Source organism: Mauremys reevesii, linkage group 5, assembly GCF_016161935.1.
Source record: "Mauremys reevesii isolate NIE-2019 linkage group 5, ASM1616193v1, whole genome shotgun sequence".
Taxonomy (NCBI): Eukaryota; Metazoa; Chordata; order Testudines; family Geoemydidae; genus Mauremys; species Mauremys reevesii.
In genome coordinates this window covers 22,767,045-22,779,829 of record NC_052627.1, presented here as the reverse complement: position 1 = coordinate 22,779,829, position 12,785 = coordinate 22,767,045, and the positions used below count along the sequence as shown (strand labels likewise).

The 12,785-nt window shown below is 41.8% G+C and overlaps 1 protein-coding gene across 23 annotated transcripts in view; it reads right to left on the bottom strand.

Annotated features, from left to right (window-relative positions):
- CCSER1 (coiled-coil serine rich protein 1) overlaps positions 1-12,785 on the bottom strand; it is a 1,061,579-nt gene that overhangs the window by 859,702 nt on the left and 189,092 nt on the right. For all 23 annotated transcript variants that reach the window (XR_005599010.1, XR_005599009.1, XM_039539953.1 and 20 more), the window contains exon 4: positions 11,614-11,707. Coding sequence is in view for 21 of the 23 variants with exons in the window: in XM_039539953.1 (XP_039395887.1) it covers positions 11,614-11,707 (94 nt within the window). In the remaining 2 variants the exon portion in view is untranslated. The remainder of the gene's footprint in view (positions 1-11,613; positions 11,708-12,785) is intronic.

Here is a 12,785-nt window from a genome sequence, read left to right as displayed (position 1 = left end):
ACTGAATGTACCCAGTTCGTTTTATATAGTGTGACAAAGTTCCTCCTCTACCTTGGTGGGTCCTGCGCTTATTGGCAGATTTGCTTGCCTCAGTGATCTTCCCCACAGTCTGGATCAACTCCTCCTGTGTCTGATCAGGAGTTGGGAGGTTTGGGGGGAACCCGGGCCTGCCCTCTACTCCGGGTTCCAGCCCAGGGCCCTGTGGATTGCAGCTGTCTATAGTGCCTCTTGTAATAGCTGCATGACAGCTACAACTCCCTGAGCTACTTTCCCATGGCCTCCTCCAAACACCACCTTTATCCTCACCACAGGACCTTCCTCCTGGTGTCTGATAACGCTTGTACTCCTCAGTCCTCCAGCAGCTACACCCTCTCACTCTCAGCTCCTTGTGCCTCTTGCTCCCAGTTCCTCACACGTACTTCCTCTCCTCTGGCTCCTCCCCACCTGACTGGAGTGAGCTCCTTTTTAAACCCAGGTGCCCCGATTAGCCTGCCTTGATTGGCTGCAGGTGATCTAATCAGCCTGTCTGCCTTAATTGGTTCTAGCAGGTTCCTGATTACTCTAGTGCAGCCCCTGCTCTGGTCACTCAGGGAACAGAAAACTGCTCATCCAGTGACCAGTATATTTGCCCTCTACCAGACTCCTGCACCCCACTGGTTTGGGTCTGTCACAATAGGCTACTGAACAAAGACTACGGCTTTAGTTCACACTTAGTTTTGTTAAAGTACTTACAAGTGATACATAAGTTACTGTACTACTTACAACATACTGTAGATATAATCTTTTTTCTCTAAGATTCCAGTCACTCATCTCCATTCAATTCCACTCTGACACAATATCTTAAAAATACTGCAGATGTGGTACCAGCCTGGTAAGGTTTTTTTTACATTTCTATTAGCCGATGGTTTGAGTCTTGTAATATCATTTCCACCAAACATAAATATGCAGTTTTAGAGCATCATTTGGCATCTGGAACATCATTCTCCTTCATTAAAAAGCCCACAAGATTACTTCCCTAGGTATTTGGTGTTCTTTAAGAAGCTGCATACATCATAGTTAAAAGAAGTTTAGTGAATGACAACTTTTATTTATTTCACTGGAGGATTTAAATTATTCTCTTACTGTGTCAGATTCATTCTATTAGGCTTCAGGGGAAAATGTCCAGCCCCAGTAAAATGATGTTCAGGAGATCTGAAAAACCTTAGTTTCTAACCTTTTCCAGTTTTTGGAGAAACTCATTTAATCACAAATCACAGCTTACAAAACAACCCATGCTTCCAAACCATACAGAAATTTAAATAATAGGATTGTAAGGCCTGAAACTGGTTTACTCTGAATTTAAACTAATTGTACTGCTCCATCTTTTTAACAAGCGGCTCTCTTCTTGAAGAACAAGTATATATAAACTATTGCATAAAATAATAAAAATACATAAGAATAGTGGTTCAATAGTTCCTATTTTCTTTTTAATTTTTTGCTAGGATGTCTGTATTATGACATACATGCAGCAAAGTCACGTGTTCGATTTATTTCATGCTCATTATTATTTGTATTATGGTAGCACTAGGAGCCTTAGTCTTGAACCAGGATGCCATTGTTCTAGACACTAAGTAATATGAGCGTCCGATTATTAGCAGCGGCATGGTATTCTTTGTTAATTTAGCTACATAGGTTTATTTTGTTCTGAAATTTATAGATCTAAATGTGGATGTGGGAATCTGAACTATAAAACTCAACTGATGCTTCTGATCTTTAATTCTGATGTTTCATGTATGCAAATCTATATGGGGGAGGGAAGAGATGTTCAAAGGCACAAATGCCAGTTTAGTTGCCCCATTCCCATTGAAAATCCAGATGCTATGCACAAAGACACAACCAACTGCAAGAAGCGACACACTCGGAAATAAAAACACGAGTGAGCTAAAATATTTAAATTCCCAACAGATTATCACTGATTAGTCGTGGTGTCCAAATTGTATATATGTAAGAACTTTTTTTCCCCATTTTGTACGTAAAACCAAACTTCGGTTTCATGGTTTTCTGAAATGAAAGAAAGTTATCCACCAAACACCCCATAAGACACCCAGATATAATTTCTCTCTAAGTAGGTCTGCTTCCTAGGAATTCGTATAGTTTTATTCTGAGGACCATCATTTTGTCCCATAACAGTTTCCTTCTCCTCCTGCAAGACTTCCACTTGGTGCATTTTGTTTCCAAATGAAAGTGCATGCAAACACAGCCAACCTTTGTGCCAAAGCCACTGCTGCTTCAGGTCTTGCCTCTTCTCCACAGCCTAATTTACAACATGATCTAACCTCAATTTGCCTGAAGCTTGCAACACTCAAGGATACCCTGTATTCTTCCACACTTAGAGCCAGATCTTCAGTTGGTGTACAGTAGAACTCTTGACTTCAATGCAGCGATGCCAATTTATACTAGATAAGGATCTGGCCCTCACTCTTCCATAACTGCAACATGCCCTACAGAGCAGGCTCCTATTTTCCCTCGTTATGACTTTCTGAATATGTATTGTATTCAGAAACAAGCATTTTTATCCACATGGAGTTTGTAGTCTGTGTCTACCTGTCTCAAACAAACACAATGTTGTCTTACACCCATTATTGATCATTCCAGCCCCCATCCATAGTTTTGATACTGTAACCTTTGATTTATGTGTTCCTAATTAGCGATTTGAAAATAAGAAATAAAATTCTTTAATGTTTGAGCCTGCAGGGCAGCTACAGATACTGTAATTTATTGGAGGACTGTGAATAACATGAGTGACAAAATTAAAAAAACTTTATTTAATATTAAATAATTAGTTAAGCAAGCAGTCATTACAATATACACAGCATTTATACTCACATTCTAAGTTTAAGTGATGTTTTTTGAGGTGATCAATCCTTGAATGAAGAGAATGGGTATAATCCTTTCTCTAACAGTACCTTCATGGTGGATGCCTACACCTATCTAAAATCAGTATATTGATTTTTATAATCAATTATAATAATGCCCCTCTAATAGGGTCAGCACCTGCCTCTCATGAGCACCCCTCCCCCACGCTCCCCGATCGAGTGCATGTGCCTGAAGTCTCTCCGTTTGTGGTGCTGTAGGTGGAATAGAACAAACTACTTCCAAGGGGATACATCTTTACCTTCTCCCAGCCCTGGTATGGGGCCATAACCCCAGGGCTTCTAGGCTCAGTCCCTGCTGGGTCCTCTCTGCGAGCCAGGAGCTTCTTCTTAGCTCTCCCATTTTTTGGCAGCCCTCCCTGAGCTCAGCCCTACCCGCACTGAGCTGTCCATCATCCTGCTGCTCTTCCCAGCCAGCCAGGAACCTGGTGCTCTCTCTTGCAGCTCCAGGCAGCAACTGACTGACTCTGTCTCTGCTACTCCTTTTTATGTAGCCCTCCTGGCCACTGATTGGCCACTCCTGCTGCCCTTCTGATTTCCGCCACAGCCACACTAGGCCACTTGAAGGACTTCTCTTCTGCTCTTCTCTGGGACTGAGTGTGGCAGGACCCTGAGGTCTCCGGCAGTGGGAGGTCTTCACCCAGTCACAGTCCCTTAATTAATTAGCATTAATTAACCCACCTTTTTAACCATAATTAAATATTTTCTACTTTCTTACTGCCTGTTTTAACATTAAACTCATCTTTCATTAACACCTGCTTAAATGTCATACCAATAACTATCAATACAGATAGCATTTTTCAAAACATTAACATTTTGTCTAAAACACTTGTAAAAACCAACTAGGACCAAAAAATGCTTACAATGTGACCAAGATTATAGCCTAACTTATTTTCAATTTTCCTCTGAATTTTCTTATATCACTTGACAATTATCAAGTGATGTCTGGCAAAATATGAGTAAAGCCTATTTTTAGGAAATAGATTTTTGGGCCTACTTACATTTCAACACATTTTCCTATAAATACAGTCAAACATTATCTTTATAGGCTACACTACCCAGCAGTTGTTCTTTATATTTATCCTTGTATGAGGGCTGGTTCTATATTCAAAACCAATGGGGTTCCGTCTCAGCTGAGCTGTGCTACTACCCATTAAAAATTAATAACAAAAATTACTACCTTTAATTAATAGTCACAGGAGGAGCTCCTAATTCACTGCACAATTTCCACACTGCTTGTTCATCAAATTCAAAATAATTTAGCAACTACCTAATTAATTCTTAATTGACATCACTGGGCCATTACACCAACATTTTCATTTGGCTGAGTATCAACAGATATTGGCCTAAGGCCTATTAGGTTTTAAAAACTTGATAAGCCCATCTAATACAACTGTCACTTTTTAACACAATGCAAACAAATACACTGGATTGTTCTTGTTATAGAGCTTGATAATTGTGAATTTGAATATCTTATTAAAAGAAGTGAAAGAGATCAGAGTCTGGTATGACAATTTTAATTTGCCATTCAAAAAATAATTAAATCTTTTATCCAAATGAAAAGCAGAAGCTATATTCTATCTTGCCCTAGAGAATTTATAATATTCCATTATCTTTTAGAGATCTGGCTAGTAAGGAGAAACAAATATCTGTATTCTGATACAATGCTACAACCCAAAACACTCTGATCCTACTAATGCACACAAAATAAAAACTACATATATCTAACATCAGTGTGTGGTAGTAGAATAACCCATGGGCCCTAATTATTTCACTGACATTTTACATTGTCTTCTCATTATCTGCAGTATTAAATAACTACAGCATCACATTGTTAAACTTTAAACCAAAAAGTAAAAAATTGACCTATTTACTCTTATTTTTCACACAGAAAGAATAAAAAAAATCAGTGCCATATCTTAACATAAATATTTGTACATCATAAGTTGATATAGCTAATAATCCCTTCCAGTCAAAATATATCTACATATTGCACATACCAAAAAATCCCACTAAAAAATATAAAACCAGAACGATAGTTCCTCATCTCTTCTTCTCTTGACAATCTTGGATTGTATACTCATCAGGAGAGGGAACATGTCTTACTCTAGGTTTAGAGAATATCCTGGGAATTAACACGGCTAGAAACATTAAGTCTAGTATATTATTATAAATTTTTAATAGCAGCTTCAGGAGATATTCTAATGGGGAACAGTTAATAGGGAGGTGCCACATAACCTCACCTAGTCCATTAAAAAAGTACCTTCTCTGATCTGCGTAGACAGTTTCTATACTGTATTTTCAAGAAGGATGACCATTACCTTAACTATGTTGATTTTGGCTTCTAGAGCTTGTCAGGCCACCTCACAGGTCTCTACTAACTGTAACTAACTTATTAAGGATTTATGCACTACAGGATCATAATCCTCATCACACTGTACCAGTTGGATCAGTGATCCATCAAGGCTGATCTCCTGCACTTTGACAGTTACCAGTATATTTAGTGCTTTATAATGGTGATGCCCATTTCCCCCTTTACTCTACTAGCTAGCTAACATCATCACTGCTAAATATTATTATTTCTACTATTACTACTACATGGGGGGAGAAGAGAGAAAATACTTCCTGACCCCTGCAGCAATCAGTTCATGCACTGAACCATGGAATTCGATCCTTAGCTGCAGCAGGCAAGTGTTCTGAACATGAACAAAGCAGCATTAATTATCTTATATGCTCCATCTCTGCACATAAAGGTTATTTTGTTTAGTTAACTGGAAGTGTTAAATTCTTTAAAAGTTTTTATTTAGAATATAGGGTCAAAGGACCAGATCCTCAGCTACTATAAATTGGCACTGTTTCGCTGATTTAAACCAGCTACACCAGTTTACACCAGCTGAGGATCTTATCAAAATGGTCAAACTTGGTTGTTTAAAAGCAGCTGCTTAAATCCATATTTAGGTACCGAAATAAGGAGTCTGATTTTCAGAGATGCTGAGCACGGGCAGCTTCAACTTAAGCACCTAGAAATGAATTTGGGTAGCTAAATATAAGTACCCAATTCTGAACATTTTGGCATTGATTTTTGACAGGTTCCATCTTATACTAATCAATAGGTTTCAGACTTCTGTATTAGACTGTGACTCGCTTCCAGATTTAAATACTTATGAAACTACACTCTGGCGGCTTTAAATGAGTCCATTCTGTACATTTATATTTAAAATTGCAGAACTTTCCCCCCTTTTGTGTCTTTTAAGCAGGACTTTCATTGCAAAATTGATTAACATTCCCAGGCTTCTGCAATTTAAAAACATTATAAAATTATTGGGGCACTTCAATTTTTTTTTTTTTTTAATAGGCAGCTCAGTTTAGAAGTGATCATGATTCTGGTCACATGCAATGTATACAAGTAATTTAAAATCATGACAGAGCTTTAGATTTTTTTTTAAGAGCTTCAGATGGGAAATAGTCATTTTTCTGGGCATGCTTTGTGTTACCTATTAAAAAATAACTGGGGTACTTTATATTTTTAAGAGCGCTTTTATCTTCTATCCTTCATAAACAAGAAAACAAGGGATACCACACAGAAGAAGGACCAGTGCTGTTATTATGGAATTTGTTTTTCTAATGGAGGTTATATGAAAAGCTCTGGGGTATTTGTATTGCTCTGAATATGTTTTTTGCATTGTCTTTCTTTCTGAAAACAAGTTTACATCATTTTCCATAAAGTGTATTTATGGGGTAGAATAGGGTGGTGGCCCCTTTAGCACAAGAGACTTGATCCTCCTCTCTTCTGTGGGGCTTGCTTCACTGTGAATTATGGAAGACAGGCTCGTGCACTTACTCACATGTGAGTATAGCCTGTTTTTCGAAGCTATGTGTTGGTTTGCACCACATATCTCATGCAGGATCAAGCCCTGAAGTTACCTGAGCTGTAAACATTAACTTATGTTTGAATAATTTTCAGGTGTAGAAAATGTCTATTTACAAATAAGTGTGTAAGGGCATGATCCTGCAAAGGGAGCTGCAAATGTGGACCTTAATACCTGAGCAGAACCACAGGAGAATCAGTTGGGAGTAAGGAACTGCAAGCACAAAACCTTCTCTGGGATCTGGGTCCTAGAATCCAAATATGGCATTAACACTGTTACTAAGAAATGTACATTGGCATATTAGAGCCACAGTGAGTACTGGTAGTTTTGCTGTTTGCTTTTGCCTTAAAAAAGGAATTCTCCCCTGGCAATCAGACATATTAACCATTCTGGCTATTCTTATTGCAACAAATATTCTATCTAGTTTCTACACAATAATTCTTCTTACGACATTCTGTTTTTCTGATATCCTCAGTACTAGGCACCATATTAGAAATCAGTTATATGCTATGGCTGCACTTTGGTTCCTGTGATATGGAGCTAAAAATACTGTTTACTCATTATTGAGAGCACCCCCTTGTGGCCAAAGGGGGCCCTGTGACACACTGTTTCTCTTTCCATTCTCCAGGGCCCCTTAACAACTGCACATGAGCTTCTCTCTGGTTAATACCAGCCCTGCTGGGGGCCAGTTTAACAACAGAAATAGCTCTTAACGTTCCTCTGGGTCCCAAAATAAAGTCCATCACCACACAAAAAATCACAGCTGGAGCTCTTTTTCTTCACAGCCCGTCTTAAGGCCCAGACTCCATCCAGGTTTCCCCACTGGAGCCTCCCTGTCTGGGCTTCTCTCATCTCCAGCACCCTTGGTTTCTAGATCGTCGCTGCAGGAGCCCTTCATACTGTTTGTAGTCTCTCTACAATTTTCTGAGGTTCTCTCCTTCTTTTGCAGCCTTCTGCTGCTCTTTGTAGCGCTATCATCTTGATCTCTGAGCCAGTTACTCGTTTTGTAATCAGGATTGGCTAGCTGCAGCCCTTCTGAACCTTGTAACAGGGAGGCTGATCCCAAGAGAAACTTTTAGATTAGAGAGAGAGCATTACAGTGCAGGGAAATGCTCACAAGAAAGTTTAATTTTGTTAAAGAATATGCTCATTCAAATCATCCACGACTCACTGTGGTGCATACTCTATACTTTTGATGAGATGTAATTGAATCAGAAGTTCCACTTGCAAAATAATAAGGCACATTAATCAAATTCTCACTGAGGTACTACACAGCTAATGAATCAAACACCATCTCTACAACATCTGGATTCTAACATTTTGGATGATTCCAAGAAGACATCTAACAATTACAAACTATAGCAGTACTAGGGCCCTACTTGAAATATCAACTAATCTATGTTTAGCTAATTGCAGGTAATAACTGTAATTTTTAAAAAGACCAATTCCTATTTGTAATACCTCTTCTCTTATAACTATTAATTTGACTAGAACTCAGGGACTGGTGCAGCGGTCTCTTGCTCTCCAGTAGGTATGGAAGTCATTCTGCCTCATTGTAGCAGCAATAGTATTCAGGCTCAGGCCACCTGGTCAGAGTCCGTCTAACAAAAGCAACCACACAACAATAGTCCAGGCTCCTGTCCCCACCCTTGGGTGGGGGCACTCTGACCTAATCTTTAGCCCACAGCCCACTCAGCTGGGGCTGACACCAATTAACAGTCTGAGGTCCCTGCCCTCGGGCAGGGCCGGGCTAGTAGAAGGCTATCACCTATGCCTCTGGGTCGAGGCAGCCAGCAAATATACAGTCTGTAGCCTTTTGGGTGGGGCTGAGCAGGGAACAGGCTTTAGCCTGGCTTTGGGCTCAGGCAGCCAGCAAACCCATACAGTCTCGGGATTCAGGTAGGGGTGAGCACCCACACCATCTCGGGGGCTCCAAAAGGGATTGAGAACCCAGCAGGCAGTCTAGGGTGCTGACAGGGATGTTCAGGGACCACAGGCCTCGTGACCTAAGGTGAGGAGTCTACCACCCTGGGGTTTGGGGGACAGGGTGATGCAGGCCCGCCCTACTCCACCGCGTCCCAGCCCAGGGCCCTAGCAGTGGCAGAGAGGTCTGCCCCCGAGCCCGTGGGGATCCAGCTGCAACACACCAACCTAGAAGTGGTCAGCCCTGTAGCCGGCCAGTCGTCGGCTGCCCCTGGGCTACTTCCTACCCTCCCCAGGGTTTGGTACTTGGGTATCCACCAGTCCTCGGGCTCCTCTGGGTAGACGGCCGATGGTAGTCCCGGTAACCCCTCATCTGGGTCCGTCTCCTCTGGGGGCAGGGAGTGGCAGAGCATAGATTCAGCTCCTGGGCGCCACAGCAGGTGCCCATCTAGTCTGCTGGCTCCCACTCAACTGAGCTGCAGGGCCCTCCCTTTATACTTCCTGTCCCACCTCGGTCCTTCTAGCGAGGGGAGGCGGGGCAAGTTCGGCTCCGCCCACCAAGGGGCGTGTAGTGGTCCCTCGCTCTCCAGTCCAGAGGGCGGCCACTCTGCCTCACTACACCGGCCAACAGAAATTCTGGAATTCTCTCAGCAGACCATTGTGGCTCCCAGCTTCAAAACTCATAGCAGTCAAAGTCAGACTAGCAGCTGTTTTTAATTTTACTATTTAAGGCTGCAAAAGCAGCAGGTTTTTTTAGGATCAGAATTTCCCTTTTCAGAATTTCAAATGAAGTTCACAATAACTTGACAATTTCACAAGAGAATAAATATGATCTTCTGGTTACTTTTAATGAGTTTTAATGTACAGGAATGTAATCCAGTAAATCCAAGGAAGGAATAAAAGCATAATTGTTCTGATTTCTTGAAGTGTTAGAAGGTAAGATTTGTTATTTTAACCTTTAGAGTTAAGTAGATAGATCACCTTCAACCAACACCTATTCACAGAGAGATGTCTTCCTATAACCCAGGGTGGCCAACCTGGGGGTCCGGAGCCGCATGCAGCTCTTCAGAGGTTAATATGCGGCTCCTTGCATAGGCACGGATTCTGGGGCTGGAGTTACAGATGCTAACTTTCCAATGTGCCGGGTAGTGCTCACTGCTCAACCCCCTCCCCAGGCCCTGACCCCAATCCATCCCTTCCCCCAAGGCCCTTACACCTTCCCCCAAGCCTGCCATGCCCTCACTCCTCTCCCCGCCCCCCAGAGCCTCCTGCACATGTGAAACAACTGATTGCGGCAGGCGGGAGGCACTGATAGGCGGGGCTGCCGGTGGGTGGGAAGCGCTGGGGGCTGGAGGGTGGGAGCAGATGTGGGGCTGCTGAAGTATTACTGTGGCTCTCTGGCAATGTGCACTGGTAAATTCTGGCTCCTTCTCAGGCTCAAGTTGGCCACCCCTGCTATAACCAGTTTGTAGCACTGTTAATTTGCTGTTTATATAGGACTCTGTCCTTGTTTACCCAGTTCGGTTCATCCTCCCTCCACTCAGTAGGATAGTGCAAGTAGGACCATGTACTGCTGGTACTGCTGTTCCATATGCATGTCCTCTGGCTACTCTGCTTCCTATTGATACACTATGGAATAGCTACTCAGTCTTTCCCCGTAATGCAGTGATGCAAATAGTGTTAGCAGCATGTTAAGTGTCTTGCATGCATGTTTTATCCAACTGTGTTGCAGAAAAACACCATGTGAACACAGTTCAACCAATTTTTATTGTTACTAGGTCAGACAGTGTGTCACGAACAGCTACAGAAACACAGCTCTACTTGTTGCAAGGAGTAAATCTCATATGCATTATGGGCCTGATCCAAAGCTCTTGGAAGTATTTGGGACTCTGTCCACTGACTTCAATCAGGTTTCAATTAAGTCATTTAGGCCCAGATTTCCAAGGGTATTTAGGTGTTGCTGTGCTCAGAAGTGTAATGCCTAACTGATTTAGGAGCCAAAGCCTCATTTTTAGAGGATTTAGATGCTTCAGAAGATTTAGTCTTTTGAAAATGAGACAGGCTCCTAAATCAGTCAGGCAATACTGAGTGCAGCAACTCCTAAATGCCTTTAAAAATCTGGGCCTAAATGACTTAATTTCAAAGCTCAGTGAATGCTGAATTCCACTCTGTGAGGTGCCAGTACATATCAAGATCTCATTTATTCCTGTTACAACATGGCTCTGAAAACAATCTGAGTTGACTGTGGTTACAAGCATTAGTGTTTGTTAGCTGCCTACCATCAACAGCTCTGGTCATTTGGAATTAATTCAGATTACACAGTATTTAACTAAAAGTAAAAAAGAAGATCAAATTGCACATAAAAACAAGAAGAGAAGTTCATATTCTTTGTAGCTATATTAGTAAACATTAATTGAAAGTAAGTGTGACAAAGGGTTAAGCACCATGCTAAGACATATTGTAAAACACACACAAAATGGGCTCACTAATATCTGTGGTGGCCTTTTGGTGGCTCCGTGGTAGGCACTAGTCATTTTAACCATCTGGAAAACTAAATGATTCTGTCCTTGATGCTGTGCAACTGGAATTCTTTTGCATCTGTAAAAATTGCCTCAGTGTGATAATTGGCCGTATGAAGTGATCCATAGTAAAAAGGCTTGATCTCCAAGTAATGACAGCATCTCAAATGATCTTAAGCAAGGAATCAGCAACTGAAGTGTAAAGAGCATGATATCCTGCATGCCAGTTCCCAAAGGCAATTAGAACCATTAAGCTGCTAGATGCATAATCCTCTCCTCCACCCCAATTAATTTTTATTACTTCTAAGTAAGTGCACTTAATTTTTTCTTTTATGTTACATTACATAAATAATATTCAAGTTGTAAATATCCAATGTTTGTATGACTTACCAGAACGATGGTGATGCTGCTCTTCTAGGAATTCCAAATCAAGCATGAGGTCATCTTCATCCAACTCACAGGAACCCAAGTTATTCAGAACATCCTGTATATGAAAGCAAAGCAAGTATTTAGAAAGATCAGCCATCAACACTGAACCAAGGTATTGGGAGCTATCAAACCTAGGTGATACATCAATGATTAGATTAAAAAATTAACAACAGGAAAGCTCTTTGAATTAATAGTCTCTGCAATACTGTGTACAACTTCAAACTACCTTCACTTTTAAATTGTAGCAATGGTGAAACTGAGAAATTAAGTACACTGCAGAACAGGGCCAGCTCCAGACCCCAGCGCGCCAAACGCGTGTGTGGGGCGGCATTTTGCCAGCAGGGCGGCAGTTGGCTCAGGCGGACCTTCCGCAGACATGCCTGCGGGAGGTCCACCGGAGCCGCGGGACCAGCGGAGCTCCCGCAGGCATGACTGCAGATACTCCACCGGAGCCGCGGGACCAGCAGACCTCCCGCAGCACATCTGCAAGACGTCCCCCGGAGCCACGGGACCGGCGACCGGCAGCATGCCCCCTGCGGCACGCCACCCTGCTTGGGGCGGCGGAATTCCTAGAGCCGCCCCTGCTGCAGAATGACAGTGTCTTATGCTAGCTTCCCCCACCCTCTTGTGATAAGGCACACATTCATACAACCATCGATGACCAGTTTTTGATACACCTCCACATGCTGAGTCCTTCCCACATGCACCTTACTTAAATAGCCCTACTGACATCAGCAGGATTATTTGTGGAGAGCGGTGCTACTCAACATGAGTAAGAGGATAAGAACCTGGCCCACAGACTGGATAAACACCATAGGCCAAATTCTGCTCTTGTTTAAATCCAGAAGGCCAGATTATCTCGCCTGCACTCATGTATCTTACTCCACAGGTTAGCTGCATGAAATTAACAGAGCTATGCCTGGAGGAAAAAAATTAAAATTGCCCCTTTGACTGAACTGAGCTACAGAAAAATTAAATGAACTAATAACCTAAGTAAAACTTTATTTGCCACTTCTTTTTTGGCACTCTTCTTGCAGGATCATGAGTATTTATATTACATCAAAAATGTGACTATTGCTATCTGTAATATTATCATTTTGTTCTTGTAATGTCTTCTCACAGGAATATATATT